At 39.5% G+C, this 24,324-nt stretch overlaps 1 protein-coding gene across 4 annotated transcripts in view; it reads left to right on the top strand.

Annotated features, from left to right (window-relative positions):
• The window catches only part of ARHGEF3 (Rho guanine nucleotide exchange factor 3), a 257,794-nt gene that overhangs the window by 115,563 nt on the left and 117,907 nt on the right, over positions 1-24,324 (top strand). For all 4 annotated transcript variants that reach the window (XM_089781202.1, XM_006130911.5, XM_006130912.5 and 1 more), the window contains one exon: positions 8,972-9,034. In XM_089781202.1, coding sequence (XP_089637328.1) covers positions 8,972-9,034 — 63 coding nt within the window. The remainder of the gene's footprint in view (positions 1-8,971; positions 9,035-24,324) is intronic.

Raw genomic sequence — 24,324 nt, 5'->3', positions numbered from 1 at the left:
CCAGTGGTGTTGAGCCATAATGGTGTGAAAGAATGGCACTTGGTAGCATCTGCCACTACATACTTAAAATTGCTAAAAGCGTGTTCTAAAACACAGTCATAGTTTTCAAAAAGTCTCTGCCCAAAGGTGAATGTGTTGAGATTTCTGTTTGGTTTTGTGGAAAGAAATTAATCCCTTTGGTTATTTTGGGGGTTGGCAAGACTAAGGGGTAAACATACTTTTCTAGCTAGCAGTATAATGAAAACAGCTAAATCACTTGCCATATACATAATTCTCCTTGAGAGCTAGTGCTTTGGCCTTGTTTTAAAAAATATTTTTTTAACTGTTGGCAGAAAGAGAAGAAAATACCCTTAAATCTAGAGGTCTTAAAATGTGTACACTGTATGTACATAAGTAGTTACTGCTCACATTTTTTATATGCAGTCATGAATGCTCACTCACATATGCAGACTCTCCCATGGCTAATATTTGCAATTGAGGCACAGATGAAAGGAGAGGCATCAAGGACTTAAAAACACCTAAACAATTTCCCAGTGAGGATATAAATCAAAATGATTCTAGATCTGTTTTTAATTAAATAATTATATAACCAATAATAAAGAACAAATTTGTAGTGAAAGAGATGCTATTTGACTACAGATATATTATACTTTCTGGAAAACTTATGATTAAATAGAAAATACTGTGATTTCCACTACATGCATCTGACGAAGCCTATATGCAGTTGCTGTTGAATAACTGCAGCCACAACACTTTGTCCTGTTTTCAGACTCATTCTAATCCTTCAGCCCTGCTAATTTGTTTGTTTCTTATTTAATTTTCTTAATTAGCTGTAGGTAGAACTCTGCCAGGAAATGTCATGTTCTTAGTGAATCCATGGCTACATGACTATGAGTAAGATTCATTTAATGAATTCTTAAGCAAAGGGGCTAACATCTTATTTTATGTTCTATCATTTGTTACTCTCCTTCAATGTTAATGGGTTTGTGATCCTTTGGCTTATTTCTGCGCAATTGCAGAGAATATTTATTATAGCTTCAGAGTTGAATTGTCGATTCCGATTGAGTTATTAACTATATGGTTTATGAATACAGGCAGTCCCCGGGTTACATGGATCCGACTTACATCGGATCCCTACTTACAAACGGGGTGAGGCAACCCCACACTAGCTGCTTCCCCCCAGCAGACCAGGGAGCCGCGAAGCTAGCGCCCCCGCCAGCAGACCAGGGAGACGCGGAGCGGCTTTTCTCAGCAGACACCTCAGCTTGAGAATAAAGGACTGAGGGAAGTGAAGTGTGGGAGAATAAAACTGAGCTCTGGAGAAATGTTTGGCTAGAGTTTCCCCTACAATATGTACCAGTTCCGACTTACATACAAATTCAACTTAAGAACAAACCTACAGTCCCTATCTTGTACGTAACTCGGGGACTGCCTGTATATAGTAATTCACCAAAATTCTAAATATTTATTTTTAAAGGCAGAATAATGCTTCTTCCCTTCTTGAATTTGAAGCATATGCTCTTTTTTAAACACCCAAGGTATTTTTGTGATTTTTTTTTTTTTTAAAGAAGTGTGTCTCCTCCTTGGGTGGTATGTAGATCTCAGCTGCATTCTTTTACTTTGAAGTGATGGAGCATCCAACTTTTTGTTATCTTTCAATGTTGATTCTTTTGGAATGTATTGGATTTTAAGGTTTACAGTATGAGGCTGGGTCTACACACAGTTTTTGTACTGGTATAATTATGTCAATTGCAGGCATGGGTTATGGGTTTTTCATATTTCTTTTCTTACTGATGATCAAAAGAACCGATAGCCTGCACGAGCCCTTGGGCAAGATGAGAGCAAGATGTGAGCAAGATGTGCTCCCAGAAGGGAAGAAGTCTTGTGCAGAAGGGGTGGGGCCAAGAAGCTGGTTTGGAGAGTGGCATGCTCCTCTCCTGTCCTCAGAATCGCCAAATCCCGGACTAGCTGCCCCATTTGTCCCCCCTGTGAGCTTGCTCATGATACATGATGAAACCCTTAGTATGCATGCAGTTTTGCCATAAGATATGGACACAGTTATACCAGTACTAAGGTGTGTTACACCAGCAGAGTTTATTCCCCATGCCCTAATGGAATAAGCTCTCCTGGTATAAGTGCCTTCCTACAGATATAAATATGTCCATTCTAGGTGGGTTGTACTGCTTTTAATATTGGAATAGTAAAACAGTACAACTTTTGTATGTAGATCTGGCCTAAAAGAAGAATATTTCCCACAGTGTGGAAAGCAGAGACTACAGAAGCAATACATACCCAAATATACCAATACCTAAACCCTTTGAAGAAAAGTATTTGGGCAATTATGTGTTATACAGAATATTCTACAGTTCATTTATTAGTATCTTATGAAGCATTACATTGTTCACATGGTATATTTTGTAGCGCTCTATCTCCAATTTTTCATTATGAGTCTTTCATCATTAATTCATCAAATTTGTCTTTAATAATATGGTTTAATTTGTTCCGTAAAGTAAAATATACTAAGTATTGTCTCCAATTTACATATCTGCAGTTTGGCTATCCAGACCAGAGTTCCTCTGGCATTCCATTCTGTCCTTAACTTGTTGCTGATAATTTTTTGCTCTAGAAAGTACCAGCAAAAGATGTTCAATTATGCACACTGTAAATGGGGAGAATGTATTTTAATTAAGCATTTCCATTAAATCTTCAAATAATGTGTACGAGAATTCAGAGCTTGGTTGTGGTTCTAAATTAATAAATACTAAAATGCACCTGTTGTCATTTTAAAATGCTCCTCTACTTTCTCTCCCCACCCCACACACTTTTCTATAAAATCATGGCTATAATTCTGAGGATGAGATTGGGGAGTAGGGATGTAAAGGATTAGTCAACTAGTCAATTATCTGATAAGAAAATGCTGACTCTGGGCTCTGTGTGGCATTTCCATAGAACCTGGGATCAGCTGGGACTCCCCAGTTGATCCCGGGTTCTTGTTCATTTCAAAGCAAAAGTGCCTGCTGTGACATAGTGGGGGTGCTGTCTGCTCTGTAACCCGGGGTTCCCCTGCACTGTGATGTGTGATTCCCACTGACTTACCCACATGTGTATTGGCCCAGCCACCTAGTCCCAGCCTGAGCAGTTAGCAAAACTCTTCCCATGGGGGGAGAGAAAGGAAGGGAGGCAAACACCTGGCTCGGGGGACAGGGTCTGGGAGCGAGGCCGTTTCTGGCTGGGAAACATGAAGGGAACAGACTAAGCTGAGGGTTGAGGGGGCGATGGACCCCCTACCCCAAGGGGTCGGAGGCATCCTGGCCCTGACTCTTGTAAACACATCACGTCTATGCTGTGTTATATTCTGGAGAAGCAATAAACCCTCTCTATTCTACTGGCTGACGGAGTCTGTTCTTGCTATTATGGGCGTGCAGGATCGGGGGGGTCCCCAACATGCCACCACACCTGCATGGAGCCCGGAGTTAGCGGGGCTTCTTGCTGGCCCCGGTCTGCACACAGAGTTCCAACTTCAAAATGCACAAGAGCCCCCACTGGAGGCTAGTAAATTTAATTGATATGTAACATCCTTATTGGGGAGTACTACTTTTTTCTTTTTAGTTTCCTGAGATTCAGACATAGCATAATTGCCTTTTAATCTGATTAGACAATTCACAGATATATTTAGATTTAGTAGTGATACATTATGCATGTCAGCAGTTACGTTTAAATGTTATCATGTCTAGTAAAAATGTCACTTTTATGGTATTCTCTCTTCCCTTTATTCAATGAGAAAATATCACCTTAGCAAATGATATCATTGGATCTCACAGGCCATGCATAGGTCATAATAAATATTTTGTTTGTGTTAGTAACAGGTGGGAAAGAAGTACACTATGCTTAACAAGGGTGAGGAAGGAGGTTGTAGAAGACAAGTTGTTCCTAGTGTTACTGTTGGTAATGTTTCCTGAAAAACAGTTATTTCTTGTGATAGTTGGGGAGATTCCCGAATCTGCACCGTCCTTTGTGGGTGATGAATCTGAGGAACTGTCCCGGATTGAAGTGTCATTAGAGGAGGTTTTGGAACAAATAGAAAAACTTAATGTTAACAAATCTCTGGGACCGGATGGCATTCATACAAGGGTTCTAAAAGAACTAAAATGGGAAATGGCTGAGCTATTATCCTTTTGTAACCTATCCTTTAAATCGGCTTCCGTACCTAATGATTGGAAGGTAGCCAACGTGACACCAATATTTAAAAAGGGCTCTGGAGGCAATCCTGGCAATTACAGTCCGGTAAGTCTAACTTCAGTACCAGGCAAATTAGTAGAAACAATAGTAAAGAATAAAATTGTGAAGCATGTAGAAGAACATAATTTATTGGACAAAAGTCAACATGGTTTCTGTAAAGGGAAATCCTGTCTTACTAATCTGTTAGAGTTCTTTGAAGGGGTTAACAAACATGCAGACAAGGGGAATCCAGTAGATATAGTATACTTGGATTTTCAGAAAGCCTTTGACAAAGTCCCTCACCAAAGGCTCTTGTGTAAATTACATGGCCATGGGATAAGAGGGAAGGTCCTTTCTTGGATTGAGAACTGGTTAAAAGACAGGAAACAAAGGGTAGGAATAAATGGTAAATTTTCAGATTGGAGAGGGGTAACTAGTGGTGTCCCCCAAGGGTCAGTCCTGGGACCAGTCCTTTTCAACTTATTCATAAATGATCTGGAGAAAGGGGTAAGCAGTGAGGTAGTAAAGTTTGCAGATGATACAAAACTGTTCAGGATAGTCAAGACAGAAGCAGACTGTGAGGGACTCCAAAAAGATCTCACCAAACTGAGTGATTGGGCAACAAAATGGCAAATGAAATGTAATGTGGATAAGTGTAAAGTAATGCACATCAGGAAAAATAACCCCAACTATACGTATTTGACTACGACAAATCAGGAAAGAAATCTTGGCGTTATCGTGGACAGTTCTCTGAAAATTTCCACACAGTGTGCAGCGGCGGTCAAAAAGGCAAATAGGATGCTAGAAATTATTAAGAAAGGGATAGAAAATAAGACCCAGAATATCTTACTGCCCCTGTATAAAACTATGGTATGCCCACATCTTGAATACTGTGTACAGATGTGGTCTCCTCACCTCAAAAAAGATATTTTGGCCTCGGAAAGGGTTCAGAAAAGGGCAACTAAAATGATTAGGGCTTTGGAACGGGTCCCATATGAGGAGAGGTTAAAATGACTGGGATTTTTCAGTTTAGAAAAGAAGAGACTGAGGGGGGATATGATAGAGGTATATAAAATCATGAGTGGTGTGGAGAGGGCCAATAAAGAAAAGTTATTTATTAGTTCCCTAAATTGAAGAACTAGAGGACACCAAATGAAATTAATGGGTAGCAGGTTTAAAACTAATAAAAGAAAGTTCTTCTTCACACAGCGTGTAGTCAACCTGTGGAACTCCTTGCCAGAGGAGTCTGTGAAGGCTAGGCCTTTAATAGAGTTTAAAGAGAAGCTAGATAATTTCATGGAGGTTAAGTCCATAAAAGGCTATTAGCCAGGGGATAAAATGGTGTCCTTGGCCTCTGTTTGTCAGAGGCTGGAAAGGGATGGCAGGAGACAAATAGCTTGATCATTGTCTTCGGTCCACCCTCTCTGGGGCACCTGGTGCTGGCCTCTGCCGGTAGACAGGATACTGGGCTAGATGGACCTTTGGTCTGACCCACTACGGCCGTTCTTATGTAGTTCATGCTCTATGATGCTTCCACAGTTCGTGAAACTTTCTGTATAGGCCACTGATGCACATTTGTAGTATTGGTAGCATCAACTGTGGTTATTGAAATGCTTACTGGTGGTCCTTGCACTTGCACATATTAAAAGAAATTAAAAATATTACCTTTTTAATGTCAGCAATTGCTGTAGGAGCCACTGGGATATCATTATGGTTGCATATGGTAGTAAACAAGAGGAGTCCATGAGACAGACACTAAGATGTGTCCACACTACCAAACATTTAAGAACCTATGAGGTGATTTTCTGTGGGATTGCTGTTTAAACTTGGAAGTTGCTTTTTTTTGCAAAAGTTTTCAAAATATACTTTCTAAATAAACCTTTTCCCCTCCCTTTGGTTTCTGTTCTTTTATTTAAGCATGAACTTTATTTGTACACCTAGTAAGTATTTTATGATGCCACTAAATTGTAGGGAAGAGCATGCGGAAATCAAGTCATTTTAAATGAGGGATTATGGTACTCCTTTTTCTTTTGTAAATGGAAGATCAGAAAAGATCAGAATTAGGTTAGTGAGGTGGATAAGCTTAAAAGACAAAACATTAACAGTGTTGTCAACTCTTGTTTGTCTCATGATAATTGGTGTTTTTTCTGCGAGCCCAGGCTCTATGATACAAGTAATTGTGTGACAATATCAACTTTCAATTAAAAAAAAGTTTTCACTGTTGTGGAAATCATGAAAATGTTCACCAATACAGAATAGGGTCTTAAAATGCAAAAGGCAATAAAAAGCACCAACATTTATATATATATATATATATATATATATATATATATATATATATATATAATATGTCTCATGATTTTTAAGACAGTCTCTCACAATTTTATGGGGTTCAATGTTTGGGACAGTTAATCAATCTGGAGTATGTTGTCTAAGTCACAGAGAACAGTACCAGTTTTGACATGATTCTGCATGATTTACAGTCTCCACAGTGAGGCCCTCAGTTTGGAAAAGCAGAGACACCACATGTCAGAAGTGAAGTGCATTAATATTAGACATATATAACAGCAGCGTGGGGTGCCAGGCAGTAGCTGGTCTACAAGGGGAGCCAGTTTAAAACTAGTTCCCTTTGCATATTGGCTACCTGTCATCCCGTGCTACTGCCTCTGATTCAAAGGCAACAGCACAGGGTGGCAGCAATCCTTGTCCGGGGATGGGTCCGAACTCCCTGCCCAGAGTGAGCCAGAACTGAGCCAGCCTGCCCGTTTAGCTTCTAATACACTTTAAATGCAGAGCCACAGCAGGGGTAGGTCACGGACCCGTCGCAAGCCAGGATTGAGCTGGACTGCTGGCCAGACTTCTAAAAAATGTACTGCTAGTGGTGGGGGGGAAATGCATGTAGTCTATAAGCTTTTGCTTGTAGGTTATTTGGTTAATCGACTACACTATTTCATCCCTAATTTCTTTAGCATAAGTAGTTAGCACATATTATATAGACCATTCAAGTAAAAGTGCATCCTTAACACTTCTGCAGTAATAGGACAAAAAGAGGGAGTTAGACATTGAATTTATAGTTTATTTCAACAATCTGTAAGCCATTAACTGTGCCATCCCATCCATAGGATGGTTCAGGGTGGCCTCCCCAGGCTCCGAGCTTTGGGGGGGCCCTGTGGGGCCCAGGATGTCCTGGGGAATTATTGAGGGGTTTAAGGTCAGCAACAGGGATTGGGCCCATCCCCAGACTCAGTGGCCGTGGCAGGGACCCACCCCCACAGTCAGTGACCACAGCAGGAGCTACAGGAAATAAGGCCCCAGCCTGCTCCTCTCTGACCCGACCCTAGCCTGCTATCTTCCCCCGATTGACACAGCTGGGAGCCGGGTTCAAGGAAGCACAGTGGGATGGATTGCGCTACTTCTCACCACCTTGATGAGTGCTAGGCACAGTGTACAGAGAGAACATAGCCCCCACAGATCAGAATCCTCTCCTACACCCATGCCCATATCTTATCTAACCTCCATCCCAGATCTTGCGCCTTCTCTGCTAATATCATGAAAGAGTGCGGACCTTGAAAAAATTATTGGAGTAGCCTCCCCCCATCAAAAATTATTAGCCACCCCAGCCATAAGACCAGAGCTCCATGTGTCATCCATCTATCTATCTATGTGTCTGTCTGTCTATCTACTTTAAAGTCACCCACTTTATCAGACATAGAATTCATAGAGCAGAAAATAAATCTTCAGTTATCTCACTTTTTTTTTGTTGGACCAGGAAGACAATGCAGCTGGATAAATAAAGATCAAATGTGCTGACTTCTCTTGTTTCCCAAATCAGTTTGGGACACTAGAAAATGTAGAGCTCTGTGAAATGTTTTTCACACTTTTTTTTTCACTAGGCATAGAGAATTCTCTCGTGATGAACCTGTGTGAAGACTACAGAAGAGTATCTGTCATGTCTCAAAACAAAAAAGTGAATATGTGACATAATGGGATTCCTAAGTTATTTAGCAAAAGCCAAATATATTTTAATTCCTGTGGTGTAAATTCACTTGTTTTTCAAACTATGTCTTGTTGGTTATTTGGAGATAGCATTTAATTTTGAAATTTATGTCCTGAAAAGATCTAATGTCATCTCTGTGTCATACACACACACACACACAAAAATCAACTTTTATTTCCTTATTTTATGTAATTGTAATATAAACCATTCATACTGTCTTATCAACTGCATGTAGTACATAATATGTAAAGAGTCAACCCCTTTAAGGAGGGAGGGGAGAGAGAGGAGTGTTCTTGTTTGAGGCTGGAGTGGCCACCAGGGCACCCTGGGAAGGCTGGAGGCCCCTTATTTCAAAATAAGTGTCTACACAGCACTTATTTCGAATTAGCTATTTCGAATTTGACATTATTCCTCATAGAATGAGGTTTACCAAATTCGAAATAAGTGCTCCACTATTTCGAATTTATTTTGAAATAGTGGTTTGACTGTGTAGACGCTAGTAAAGTTAATTCGAAATAACGGCTGTTATTTCAAATTAACTTTGATGTGTAGACATGCCCTAAGAAAACAATTGCAGAAACAAGTGAACATAGAACTAATAGTCACTTGTAGCTATTATCCTCTTGAACTATTAATAAGCAGAAAGAAAGAACAAATTATTAATGTATTATTTTGTGTTATCTGTTACATACTTTAATGTTACTGGCAATACATCTTTACTGATATCTGAGCTTTCCTTTCCATTTTATTTTACAGAAGAAACGGAAACAGAGTACTCAAGATGAAGATGCAATCAGTATCTGTAGCCTTGATGCAGCAGTGAGTAATTTGTTTAGTGTTTTTTGGTTTTGGTTTTTGTCTTCAACTAAAATGTGGATTTACAGTTGTTTTCTGAAACAAAGGTACATTGGCCATTTCATTTGCGGTCTGTTTGTTCGTGGCTCGAAACTGCAGTTTTTCATCCTAGTTAAATATGAAATTTAAGATTTATCTTTGCCAACTGGACTGAAAATGTCCTGTTCCTATAGTGTAACAACTGGAGGATAATAATATCAGTAGAATAGACTGTTGTTAGAAAGTAATAGATCACCAGCTGGTAGATAAATATCAAGACCAAAACTCCATGTAATGCCAAGGCACTAAACCAGATGTAAATTTATTTCATTGTATCATTGTATTTCACTGATTTTATTTCAGTTGTATCAAATGATGTATTATGTTAGTACTTTCAAAATGTATATTAGTGTGGCAGCAAGAGCTAAGAGCATTGTTACTGAAGACCTGCATTCTGGTTCTTCTGTAGAATGTTTCTGACATTAGAAGCCACCTTTTACATAAAGGATGTAGTTTTTAAATGTGTACAGTTCTCTGTTCAAATAAGCTGTTTCTGATTGGCTGATTCTCCTCTGTTCTGCCTATCTCCTCTCTACAGACCCACCCAAAAAAGATCCCCATTGAGGCTGTCTAGACTGTAGGCTTCTTTTGGAAGAAGCTTTTCCGGAAGAGATCTTCCGGAAAAACTTCTTTTGAAAGAGAGCGTCCACACAGCAAAAGCACATAAAAAAAATGATCTGCTTTTTTGGAAGATAGCATCCACATTGATTGGACATGATCTCACATTTAAATTGTGATTACTATGGGCGGAATGGCCACCAGGTTACCTGTGCTTTTTCCTGGTGGCCTCTTCTTTCTGAAAAAAAAAAAAAAAAAAAACCCTGCTCCCTATCCACACACGCCTTTTTCCGAAAGAGCTCTATTGGAAAAAGGCTTCTTCCTCATAGAAAGAGGTTTACTGCTGTTGGAAAAACCCATCTGTTCTTTCGACTTTCTGTCAAAAGAATGCAATTGCAGTGTGAACGTAAGTGTAGTTTTTCTGGAAAAATGGTTGTGTTTCTGGAAAATCTCTGCAATTGTGGATATGTCCTGACTTCAGTTAATGTTAGATTAACCTTTTTAGTGAGGAAAAGTGCACAAATTGAAATACCTATTGTTTTTCATGTGCATGTTGCTATTCTGACATGAGAGTATTCTCATACTTTAAGAGATTTATCAGATTAAAATCATACTTCTTACTGAAAACGTTTAAGAATCAACAACTGAATTAGAGATTTTTTTCTTTTTTTAATGTCTTTGTTTTATGAATAATAATTTTCACTGTTTTTCTGCTGTTCTCCATTAGTCATTTTCTCTTTTGCTGCAGATCTTTCACACTGTATAGTGAGGAGAAAGTAATTTTAAAAAAATAGAATATTTAAGTTGTACCACCCCATAATATAACAGAATTTTTCAAGAGCAGGCATGGTACCTGAAATCGCTTTGCATACATTTTTCTAAATACAGAATAGCTTTCAAGTTGGTGTTTCCTTACTGCTAAGTTATATAAACTGGTTGAGGGTTATACAACTTCTATCAAATCTCTCACTCTTAGAAAGGTGTATTTCTTCCTTATGAGTATCTGATTGAGGAACTCTCATAAAGTGATACCACAAAGGTTTATAAATTCTATTTATTCAGTAATTCCCACTTAGTTAGAAATATAGTTACCCAGGTGTTTTTTCATTGTGCCTTTCTGTTGTTTTCAGGCTTAGAGTGGGCTTTCTGAATATATTACTTAACTGAAAATAAATGTATCTGAGCCATATTTATATTCCTCCAGCAAGACTAGGGTCCAAAAAAATAGTTCAAATTATTATTCTAAATTAGGGTATTCCATTACATATATATGCAGCATCCAAAATAAGCTGTGTCAGATAAATCTAATTTTATGTAATCAGAATAATTTTTTCTGACACCAAGAGGTTTGTTTCAAAGATAAAGTATAGACTGGACCACCCTGATTTGGCACCCTTAGGTCCTGAGCGCTCCTGAATGAGGGAATTTTCTGGACCAAGGGAGGTTCTCTACCACTGCCGTGAGTGGTCGCAATTAAGCAAACCACCCCCTTCCCTTGGGTTCGCTAGGACTTTGCAGAACTCTAGTCTGCCCCCTTGCTTACCTGGGAAGTCATCAATAAATTTAGACCAAATACCAATTTGTGTCTTAATCAATGAGCATAACTTTATTGATGTTGCCACTTAATGAATAACAAAGTCAAAAGATAACAGCTGAGAATTAAAAAGAAAATAATAAAAGAAAAATACAAAAAGCAAATTGTTTCTGCTAGCGTGATTTCAAGATTTAGTGATGTCAGCTAATTCGTTATCTAGTTTTTTAATTTCTTCTAGATTAATTTTTAAAACAACTGCAACTATGAGGATCCTTGATCTTATAGCTTATCGAGATTATTTTGTTTTTCTTGATTTTTTTAAAATCTTTTTGTTAGGCTTTTAGACTCTTTTTGTTAGACTTTTTGACTCGTTTTGTTAAGTTTTTCAGAGTCTTTTGTTAAGTTTTTTGACTCACCCAATCAGGTGTAGCAGCATCTCTCTACTGGCCAGGTAGAGGACGATGAATGCTGTTACGATGCCTACTTCGGTATGGACCTCCTGCCTCTTGTCATCAGAGAGCAGCACATGAGTTCAGTTTCCAGAATGAGTTGTAGATGATGAGATACCCGCAGTCGTTACTTCAGGGTATTTATGGCCTGATCTTTCATTGTCTATTCAGTTCTGTGGTTAATTTGAGATGCAAAACATTTTTTTTTCTTAAGGGCTAGCGAATTAGCTGAGGATCTTGTAAGTAGATGCAAAAAACATTTTTCTCTTACACCAAATTTGGCGTATTACTCAAGAGCTAGCCAATTAGATGAAGCTCTTGTAATTAAATACAAGAAATGTTTTTCTCTTACATCAAATTTGGTGTGTTGCTTAAGAGCTAGCAAATTAAATGAGGATTTTACTGCTTATCCTACATTATCATGTTTCATAACACATTTCCTATTACACTCCTTCTTAACAGCAAAAAAAAAGCAATACATGTAGTCTGCAGTTAGGCTACTTCCTCTTAAACATAGCTGTCTGTGCTTTTGCTATGGCTTAATTTTAAAGAGCTGCTAAGCATACATGACAACCACCAGCCCCCCAGTCTACTGCTGCCTCTGCTTCTGGCCCTGGCTGGTCATCCTGCCATTGGCCCCAGCCATGCCGCTGGCCCTGGCACAGCTGGCTGCCGGGCTGTTGCTGGCCCTGGCCTTGGCCCCAGCTTTCCTGCCATGCTACTGCCAGCCCCTCTGGCCTCCCAGCCCAGCAGAGCTCCCAGCTGCCAGCCCTCCTGCTGCCTGACTCCCAGCCAACGGGATTCTCTGGCCCAGGGACATCCATGGTCCTGCCGGACGTTGGATGTTGCCGGACTAAAGAGTCCTGGTTTAGCGAGGTGCAACCTGAATTGTTTTGTGGTTCTGGGCACATAGGTCAATAAAGGGAAAGGCATGTATAGTTTACTTTTATGCTGTGAAGATTCACTATGTCACTGCTAGCTTGTAGATGCCTCAGTCAAACGACATTTACGTGTGGAAACCAGAGAGATGATTTGTATACATCACTGATGTGCAGGCCACAAACTAATGCAAATTCTGTTAAAGTTAGGTTAGTTGTCATCATCTTATTGAGTGCAAACCTTTAACAATCCAATTTGTGGCAGCCTCATCTGCAAAGTGCAGAGCCTTAAGAGGACCATCAAATCTGGTCAGAGGGCATTGCGACATTGTCTGTCGTTGGCCACACCTATGTATGTGATTCTCTCATTGCCCCCAGTATGAAGACTGGCTACACACTGACCTTAGCCTGTTAAAAATTAGTTCAGAAGGGTGCATGAGAAGCAAGGCAAATCAAAGCTGGATACGCATGTGGTCAGGTCAATTCTAAGAGGCTGGTTTCTAACATCAACTTCAGACCATTCTTCATGTCACATTAATCTTGCAGAGAAATTTGTGGCGGTCTGGTGGGTCCACAAGTGTGTTTTGGGGTGACTGACAAGGTAATGATGGTTGGCTCTGGTTTGCCCTGATCTTTGCAACAATTCTGACTGTAGCATCCTTTGAGGCATGTGTGAATGAGTGATGTTGCTTATTACAGGGAGCCATTGTGCTGGTGTGAGTTGAATTTTCTTGATTATAATGCACATGGTTGATTGTAATTGTGCGTGTAAAAAACTGACATGAAGCAAACGGAGCCAAACCAGAACACAGTATTCTGCTGCAGAGTACTTGGATTATTGAAGAGTTTGTTTCCTCCCCATGAAGAGCCAGCCAGTTTGCTTAGAAGGTTGGTATACGACCTCAATTTAGTTACAGTTTTTCTCAGGTGGGAAAGATATGTGAGATATAGTATAGGTAGGCTTATTCTGAGGTAGGCTGGTTGAGAATCTGTATTTCAAGTGATGTTCATTAAGAGAGATATTCAGTGCTTGGGCTGCTGTGGCATTATATAGACGCATCAGACTTGAAACTATGTTGGTCACACTTGGTTGTAAATGCCACCATCTACAAGTATTTGGCCCATCTTAAGTCAGTTTTGAGGGTGTTTTCAATGTTCTGGGAATGACAGTGCTTGGACACTTCAGGAAATGTCATCTGTATAAATCCGAGTCAGTCATTTGCTTTATCTTATGTTCTTCATGCCTGTTGTCATAAAATGAACAAAATATTCCAACCATTTGGCTCCTTCCAGGAGCTACAGTGTAGCACAGGATATTGCATTTTACTTTAGGGTTTATTTTTGCTGAAAGGTATTTCTTTATTGTTTGAAGTTTCATTCTGCTAGTTCGAAGCAAATGGGTATATTTTACTTCATGTATAATAAAATTTGTGGAAGCAAGAAATGCACCACAAACGGAAAACTTCTTGTTTGCTTTGCTTTTAATGGAACCAGAACCATTGAGACACTGTCACAAATTCTCAAAGTGATATTCTTTCTAGATATTTTTCACTGGAATTTGTAAAACAGCAGATATACTTATACAAATATGTGTTGCCAGACGGGTTTGTATTGGCTTTGTGTCAAGGAAAGTGTCTGGATATGAGTTGTTTCACTTACAATCATGAGTAATTAGCACTGTTGAAATTGACATTCAGTTAACAGCTACTCAAATAGTAGAAGTTGAATTACAGTACTGATGTTTTGTGCATCTAAAACACAGAGTGGAAACACATTTAGAAGTTATTGGCTTATAAATACAACTCACTTATGTTGTTCTTAAATGTTTTCATGTGGTGCTGATTTTGGATCTACATATAATTACCATCTTCAGAAAGAAAAATCTTGACTGTTCACTGCAATGTATAATTGTCATTTATGAATGAAAGAATAATTGTGTTTACAAGTGAACATACTAATGATTATCATCTTTTAAATATAATTTAGGATTTTTACAGAATTTTAGAAGAATACTATGGATCAAATTAAACAAGAATGTGTAACTTAGAATTCCTTTCTCTAACCTAAACTCTCCTGCATTCAAACACACTTGGAGCAAATTCTGCCCACTCTAAGGAAGTTGGAGTATACCGTGCATACCAAAGCTCTGTAAGACAGTGTAATTTAAAATATCCCCCACCTTGCTTAAACTCTCTTAGGCATAAACAGAGTAGGTATACGTATCTCTAGCAGTGTTTGTTTAAATTACTTTACAGTTTGTTGAAAATTTTCCCACCAACAAGTTTCCATTGGAAAATGCTGATGCATTTCATAGAGATGTCAATTTCATCAAATTTTTCTGTGAACTATTATTGAAGTGCTTTTTGGGTATATTAATAATATATTCAGATTGATACAGACAAAATTAAGCTCTCTCTCACCTTGTCAAAACAAAGTACTTTCATAAGGTCATTTTGATACTTGTGAGTTTTTTTTAGAAGTTTAATTTTTGTGGAAAGTTTCAAAATTTTGACTTGTTTTTATAATTTGGGATTAAATAAAATTTCAAAATGGAAATTCCAAGTTTTCAACCACTTTAAGTACAAATAAGATGGCCATTGACCTGCTCTACACACATTTAATAATGGTATAATTATTTCAGTTGTGCGGGCCGACTTTTACTGAAATGAAACTTGTTCAGTTTGCAGTATGGCTGTAGTTGCACCCCTATAAAAGTGCTTAGAACTACAGTTCTAAGTAGTTCATACTCTTTCCTGTATGGGAATAAACTATACAAATATGTAAGCACACTTATACAATTATAGTTGTGTGCACACTAGAGGGGTTTAACTATAGGTAAAATACTACAATTTCTGTATGGAGGTAAGGCCTTCAGGTGAGTTGATCTAATGTACTCATCACCTCTGAATTCACCCCAGGAGTTAAAATGTAGAGAGAGAGAGAGAGACCAGAACAGCAGCTATCCAGCTGTGATTCTTTTGCAGAATATTAGCTGATGTGATAGTACTAGCTCTCTTTATTTCCAGGTGCAAAATCCTATTAAAAATAGCTGGACATATTTTCCGAATATTTCTTTCCCAGTGAAGATAAGGCTTAACTGAAACTAATTAAATCTACATCATAATGGTAGTGTAATTGCATTGTACATACCCACAGGATTCATGACTAGTATCAAGGTAGCTCAGTATAACATACTTGCATTCCTTTGCAGGACCTGTGAGTCTGGCACCCTATTAGTGATCAATCACATGCTATATGTATAGCCAACAGAACTAGTGTTTAGTTCACAGATAATAGACTGCAAATTGTTTATCCTAGCTATCTGGCAAAGATATAGAAATGCCAAATACACTTGCAGAAATGAGCAGAAAAAAATGGCAATTTCCCAGTGAATTACTAAATCCATGCTACCTCCTAATATACTATCAAGATTGATAGCGGTGGAGAGTAACCTAGACTGCAGGCTATATTCCTAAAAGTATTCCTACTTATATGGGGGTAGAAGGGAAGTGTCACTTTTGCAAAAACTTGGTATAGTTAGAGGTAATTTTTCTTGCAGGACTGCTGTGACACAAAGATGTTATCATCTCAATGTGAGTCTATCATAGAATATTTGCATGCCAGCTGGTGACTGAACCATGAGGATAATCCCAAATCTATCTTGGAGAAAGGACAGGAGTGTCCAGTTTTCTGTTTTTTTTATTAATATTTAGAATAGCATCAAGCTTGTTACTTTCATTCCTTTACCACCCTGAATTTATAGCTGTAGTTAAATGCCATAATCATACATTAAAACGAGACTTAAGAACTTACTTGCTGTCCATTGTCCCTTTAAATTCTTCTCTCTTCACTATCCTTCACTAAAACAGAACAAGTCCCTTACTTAACAATGACATCTTGCCCTCGTCCATTATAATTTGTCTCAATATTTGTTTAGTTCTAGTTCTGAGAGTTGTGTATTAGAATGAAGTATGGGTCCTGTTGATTCCAGCAGAGAGGTCCAGGGTCTGTCATGGCACTAATATAAGGTAATTTGGGCTGATCGTCAATATCAAGTCTAAAGCCCCACTTTTAGGCTTGGACCATTGTTGTCACATAAGGGCCTAGAACAGGATCCTGTATTGTCAGTGCCATCGCTTTCCATGCTTGCAACATATTGGGAAAGATCCCTGTGCTCTTTCTGATGATATGTCCAGTAAGTCAAATAGGAGCCACTCCTGGTCCTTTAGGGTAAGAAAATAATTAGCAGCCATCAGGTTCTCTAGATTCCACAAAGAGCATTTATTTTGTCCCTCCAGATTATCCTTTGATGGTGGAGAGTGGTACAGCCAGTGCCATGCAGGAATTTAAACATGATTCTTGCTCTTTCATGGCTACGTGGCTCATGGCCTAGAAACAATTGCAGAATTTTTTGGACTCCACCACAGAACATGATTTGGAATTTTAAAAGGAAGGGAATGGAAATAGCATCCAATGATCAGATAATTATTGTTGTGTTTGTAGAGTTAAACTGCTGGGAGTTAATATCTTAAGAAAAAAAATGTAGAAAGAGGAGGAAATTGCTAGATGTGTGATAGTAATTTGTTTATAATAAACAAATTACTAAGTGTGGTTCTAGAAAAATAAATATTTTGTTACAAGATCCAAGTCATTATTCATCATGCTTTGTACAGATTTATGAATACTAAAAAAAAAAACTTTGCCTCAAGCCCTGTACCGTATACAACTTAGGTGTGGCCGAATCATTATGTTCTGTTGTGATATACTATGTAAATCATTATATTTAAAACAAAAACTTTTGCAGATTGTTTCTTGGATGGATCGGCAGCCTAATGGAGGGAATGCCTGATGGGACATTACCCTGCCATGGCAACTATTACTTCATATGGAAAAAGTGAACAAATTCTAAGGAGTTACCGTATAATGTGTCACAGGAAATTCTGGCAGTTGTCTCACAGTTCTGCTCCTTTGGGATTATCATTTTATGAATAGATTGTTATTTATTAAATTTGTTTGTAATGTTTTATGCTAATATTGATTTATAATGGCAATGTACAAAATTGTTCTAATGGCAAACCATTCAATTTCCTTGCTTCTAAACCAAGGAAAGATCAATTTTAATAGATGTTCAATTTAAATTGACCTTCTACCCCACTCCATATCCCAACTCCTTCCTCAGTAGTTTGGTAACATTACAGTTTTACTTGAAATAAATATCATATTAACTGGTAAACTAAAATATCTATTTTAGGTAGAAATATATTTTTTTATAGGCAATGGAGATAATATTTTGAATTGTAAAACTATTATTTTGTAACTATTTAATACATGTATTTGCAATTGACACTTTTCAACTACTAAATGACATCTAGCCTATGATGATAACATACCACAAATTATTTAATTTCTGAAGTGGGTAGTTGCTAGTCATAAGGGTCGTAAGGGTTGCCAAAATTAGTAATAAAGACCTATTGGTAAGAGTCTATGATGGAGCAAAAGTTAATTAAAATTACTAATGGCCTAATGGGATTTATGCTGTTACGAAATAGTGCTTTTTTATGTTCTGTGACTACATTTTACAATTGATCCGTACACAATGGTTAATTCTGTCCCTACAACTTAAAAAGCTTGATAGCAAATGTATTGCTTTAGAGGCCAACTTGATATTTATTACTTTAATACATCTATTTTTGTTTATTTTGTAAACTCTTCAAAACAATATCCACCTTTGTTTTTCCATAGCACAGTGGGGCCTAAATCCAGGTTGAAACCTTTGGTCCTTATCTCAGTGTAAATAAATAGTAAGTAACTAGAATGCCTGTATGCCAGGTATATTATGTTATACCAGTGGGGTGATATGCCACATAAGAGGTCAGTATGTCCTAAGTGAGATCACCCACTGTCAGGGCAGAAACCAGTTAAATCAAGAGACTAGGGATATAGAAACTGCATACAAGAAATGCCTGTTGGTAATTTAGATTCTATTCTAAATATTGTAATTATGTAGTATTATTACAGTTTTAAAGAAAGTAAATCTCAGATTCTGTTATAGGATTCATTGTCTTATTAACTGGACATGCATTTAAGAATTAAACATATTAAACTTTCCTGTGCAACACAGAGAATTATGAAGCAATTTACTTGCCTGCAGGACACTTCACTCTTATTATATCAAAGCTCTGTAAGCTACAGGTTGCAATATGTAGTAGGCTAGCTAGGTATGTGGTCAGCTGTGCTCCCTAATTTATTTCTATTTTCCAAGCATTTTTAATCCTTACACTGAGGTTATCTTCCTTATTCTCTTAGGGTATGTCCAGACTACATGGCTCCGTCGACAGAGCCATGTAAACTAGTTTATCTGGCATAGGCAAAGAAGCAGGGATTTAAATAATCCCTGATTCATTAAAATAAACATGGCCGCCGTGCTGTGCTGATGATCAGCTGATATGGCACAGCGCGGCAATCTAGACACGGATCTGTCAGCTGGGGAAGCCTTTGCTGACCGATCCCTTATGCCTCGTGAACGAGGTTTACAAGATCGGTCAGCAAAGGCTTCTCCAGATGACAGGTTCACGTCTAGACTGCTGTGCTGTGCCGGATCAGCTGATCGTCAGCACAGTGCGGCGGCCATGTTTATTTTAATAAAGCGGGGATTATTTAAATCCCCGCTTTTTTGCCTATGCCAGGTAAACTAGTTTACATGGCTCTGTCAATGGAGCCATGTAGTCTAGACATACCCTCAAAGTCTCTAACTAGAATAAATGATGCTATACCTAAGTCTATCCAGGAAAAAAAACTATATCTAAACAAGGATGTTAAATTCTTTAAAAGGATGGAGTCACTCCTGCTCTGTACAATGGATAGCAGAATCTGTGCTGCAGATGGCTGGGTCTCTTGCCAGCTTACATCTATATTGGAGCACAATCAGTAACCCTTTATAAAAATAGTTATTTTTAATGCCTCTTAGCAGTTAGCCATGCCAGACCACCTGTCTCCCATTGAATACTCAATCATGAAGGCAGAACTTCCTTTCATTCTCACAGGAAGCATTGCTTGCAGCTCTGCTGATTCGTCACAAGATGGGTGGTGGCCAAATCATGTTCTAAAAAAACCAACACAACTTTTTGTACTGGTTTGATGGACTGGATTGGGATAGGAGTATTCCATGGATTCGTAACCTGGAGTAACTAATGGCATGTTTTATTACCAGCCTTGAGAATTTTAGTTCCCATGCACTCCTGATGTCATGTAATTAGATGTATTTGCAATACATGTGACCAGCAGCCTGTAACAAAAAAATTCTGTGAGTGGATATATGCATGTGTAGGCTATTACACTCAGAAAACTACATATGAAGAAATGTGGGAATTATCCCACGTTTCTATCTCAACAAATCACAACTGTCTGTACAGGAAGATCTTGATTTGTTTGTGCATAGGTCTTGTTAATCATATATGGACATAGCTCTGTTCAGATAATTGATTATATAATAGGGTTTATATAATGATTTTCATTATCTAACTAAACTGGCACATAGAAATCTGAGAGGGATAATTTCTTTTATAAACGAGGGAACTGAAGCACAGAGCTAACCCAGTGTTTCAAGGTCATGCAATGAGCCAGTGACTGAGCTAGATAGAGAATTCAGGAATTCCTTATTTGCACTCCTGTATTTAGACGATTAAATGGTGCTTTTTCTCAGTCCTCTGCATTTTGTTTGTTTGTGCTGTTGTTATGCCTCTTCATGCTGTATGTGGCTTATATTGTGTCTTTTAGCGATCCTCTAGTGCCCTGTTCCTTGCCACTTTTCTGTCCACTATTGTTGTTGCCATTCACACACATTCCTTTCTGATCACCCCAATTTTCAATCTACTGTATATTCCTCCCTCAAGACCATTCTATTGATAGATCTGTGACCATACCCATCTCAATTCAGTCATCTTTGTCACTTACAAGTGGATCGGCAAACAACTTCTCACATTTTGTTACATACATTGCAGGGGAGCAAGACTTCTTTTCCAACAGCCTCCTTGGGCTGAAGAGTCTTTGGGAGTACAATCACTGACTTTGTCTACACTGCTGAGTTTAAAACTCTGCTGCAGCAGTGTGATCATAGCACTGGTACTAGGAGAGCTCTGTCAGGCCTGGCCTACACTAAAAGAGAAGGTTGACTTAAGATATGCAACTCCAGCTACATTCATTATGTAGCTTGAGTCAACGTATCTTAAATCACCATCCACGTAGTGGGAGGTCAACAGTCACAAATGCTCCCATCGGCTTCCTTTACTGCTCATGAGGAGCAGGAGTACTGGTACCGGTAGGGTGCCCTCTCAGTTTGAATTAGTGGGTCTTCAGTATTCCACTACCCTGAATCCCAGAAAATTGACTGTGGCAGCATCAATCTTTCATGTAGTGTAGACATGGCCTCAGTGGTCTAGGTAAATTATCTCCACAAGGGGAACAGCTAACACCACTGGGAACACAGCTTCCAGCACTGGAAGCCTGTTTACACTGGTGCTCTACAGTGCTATAACAGGCTGTGCTCATGGGCTACAACTACACTGCCTCTTTTTTGCGAAAGAGGCAATGCAAATGAAGCACTCATTAGCAACTTCTCGCACTTCATTTGCATATTCTCTTCTGATGCTTTTTGCAGAAGAGGTTTTTGCTCAAAAAAAAGCAGTGTAGGTGCGTCCGTTTTGTGCAAAAAAACCCTTTTGCACAAGAACCTGTAAACCTCATTTTTTGAGGAATAAGGGTTCTTGTGCAAAAAACCCTTTTGCACAAAATGAACGTGTCTACATTACTTAGAATATTCAAATGCAGTGTGAGAAGTTGCTAATGAGAGCTTCATTTGCATTGCCTCTTCCGCAAAAAAGAGGCCGTGTAGACGTAGCCATGGTGTGTGAAGCTCAGTAAAGTGGCAGTGTAGACCAGTGGTCCCCAACCATTTGATGTCGCCGGGCGCAAGGGGGCGTGGCCGTTCGCCTGCCGGGCACCAGAAGGCGGGGACACTCGTGCACCAAGGGGTGGGGCCACACATATGCCACACCCCCATGAGCCACGTGCCTGGGGCTGGCGCCCCTCACAGCCGCGCACCAGGGGCTGGCACTCCCCATGCATCGCGCGCCCGGAGCACGGCCGGCCGCTTTGCCACGTGCCCAGGGACGGCGCCCCTCCCCGCCCATGCGCGCCTGGGGCTGGCGATCCCCATGCACCGCGCACCCGGGGCTGGTGCTTCCCGTGCACTGCGTGCCCAGAGCGCGGGCGGCCACTTCACTGCGCGTCCGGGGCTGGCATCCCTCCCCCGCCCCATAGCCGCACTCCCAGGGCCAGTTCTCCCCCCCCCCCCCATAACCGCGCGTCCGGAGCGTGGGCGGCCACTTCGCCACGCGCCCGGGGCTGGCGCCCCCACACCCAATAGCCGTGCACCCAGGGCCGGTGCTCCCCATGCACCGCGCACCCGGCGCGCTGGCAGCCACTTCGCCGCGCTCCCAGTGCCAGCACTTACCGTGCACCATGTGCCCGAGGCCAGCTCTGGCACAGCGCATGCGCCACGTGTCCGGGGCTAGGCCAGCCCAGAGCACTTGGCGGGTGCACACAAATGCCCCCGCGGGTGCCAGGGCGCCCGCGGACACCATGTTGGGGACCACTGGTGTAGACAAACCTCAGGGCTGCAGTTTGGTAATACAGGTTGAACGTCTCCAGTCTGGTACCTTTGGGACCTGACCAGTGCTGTACCAGAGAATTTACCCACCCACGGGAGGTCAATATTGCGTAGCAGCATTACCAACACTTCCACTGTTTACTGGGTTCTTAAAAGACAGGTAGGGATAAATTAGAGGTAAATAACAGCACAGCACACTGAGAGCTGGTGGCTGTAAACAAACTTTTTGGGACTGCGGGAAACATGGCCACACCCATGATAAACGGACATCCAGCTAACTAAAATCATGCCTGACCACTCACGTTGCCAGACCAGAGAGTGCTGGGCTAGAGAGGTTTCACTTATAAATTCTAAGACAGACAGGGGTGGGAACTATAATCTGATTATTAGTGTGTGGAGCAGCTAAAGCTAGGGAATATGAGCCCAAATGCCTTTCTAAAAGGGAGAACTATGCATGTAGTTGGGGGTCTTATTATGGTGACAGATGGTACAATGTGTCTGACATTTAAAGATATTGCTGCTACCTTTGACTAGTGGATATTTTTGGAGGGATGAAGGAATATTTCAAGCTGTATGTGAAATATAGTTAACAAAATCAGAGAGCTCATTAAATCCAAACTAGTCCAGTTTGTTTCAGTTTACCATTACTTTCTCCCCTTTTTGCCCTGTAAGAATAAGAAAGAAATTGAAAGCCTTTTAACTCACCATTTGGAATGAATCATCAGGGCTAAGTAGCTATAATAATCATGCTAGGCTTGGGGTGGATCAATTTCATCCATTAAAATAAGGGCCTGTCCTTTCATCTTTCCTTAATGTATTTCTGTTTGTGCAGTTATTATGCTTTTCCATTTTATAAGTATGCCCCATAGTGTCTGTCAGTAGACCTCAGATGTCCTGTTCCTCTTCACATTTCTGTTCACTATTTCTTCTTCAACGTGCTTTTGAGCGTTAGAATCTTGTTGGACCTAGCTTGTGTGGTAAACCTGCATGGAACCCATCAGCTAAGCAATTAATAAGTTTCTGATAAGCTCCCATACTACAGTGATGGATGATACAGTGACTGTGTATCAGAAATAATGCACACTGAGTATTATGCATTCTTCAATTCACAGTGCAGTGTTGTTCTTCAGAATAGTGTGGCCTCCTGGATACAGCACTGAATAGATGAGCATAGGAGATGTGGGTTGTTTCCTAGATTGGTTATTGGCCTACTGTGTGACCTTAACCTCTTTATACCTTGCTTTCACCATCTGTAAAATGGGAAGATGATTATTTTTGAAAGCGCTTATAGCACTAGGCTTGGCCTCATAGCAGGTGTTACAGACCAGCGCCACATCTGACACCAGATTTTGAGAATAGTTCAGCATTCAATATGCTGAGCTCTTTTGCAAATCTGGCAATTTATCCTCATGCCTAGATGGGAGCAAAACTCTTCTGAAAATTTGCCCTTATATACGTCATAAATATTATCAAAAAGTTGTCTTTGAAACTGTTTAGTGAATGGAAACTAATGGTATGAATTTTACTCTACTTATTTTTTTGCATGCGGTGGAGACAAAAAGGTCAAAATCATACTGAAATTCCCCATGAAAGGTAGCTATTGTGCGTTAGAGAAGTTTATTGTTTGTTCTTTGGGTAAGATATAGCCATTATCATTGCTGATAATGATTTTTAAAATAAAACTTCTAAACAGATCCATTGATAAGAAGTCTTCTCTAGATCAGAACCTGCTAAAACAGTTAATAAAATGTATTCCAATATGAAATGTGAACAAAAAAGTATCTAGTTTTATATGTAATTTATATGCATCCTGTCAGAGATCCTTAATTTTGTTAGGGGCTTTTAGTGCTCAATGAGAATGTATATTACATATTTGAGTCAATACAGCTGAAATTTTTTTGACCTAATTAAACTTAATAATAAAGTTAGTATTTGATTGCTAAGGTCTGGCAAGCCAGACTTAAAAAGCTTAAAGGGGATTATTTTTATCTCTGCTTATCAGAGTTGAGATAATTAAAATATATATTGTTTCTGCCTTTTTTTGTTCTATTAAATTCACTTCTGTTACCTGCTAATTTTAGAGAAACTATTAGCCTTGGCCAGCAGGTTATATGGAATAGCCTTGAATT

The sequence above is a fragment of the Pelodiscus sinensis genome, chromosome 11 (genome assembly GCF_052426305.1).
Source record: "Pelodiscus sinensis isolate ZL-2025 chromosome 11, ASM5242630v1, whole genome shotgun sequence".
NCBI lineage: Eukaryota > Metazoa > Chordata > Testudines > Trionychidae > Pelodiscus > Pelodiscus sinensis.
Note: the sequence above shows the minus strand (reverse complement) of the source record. Positions and strands in the feature narration are given on the sequence as shown.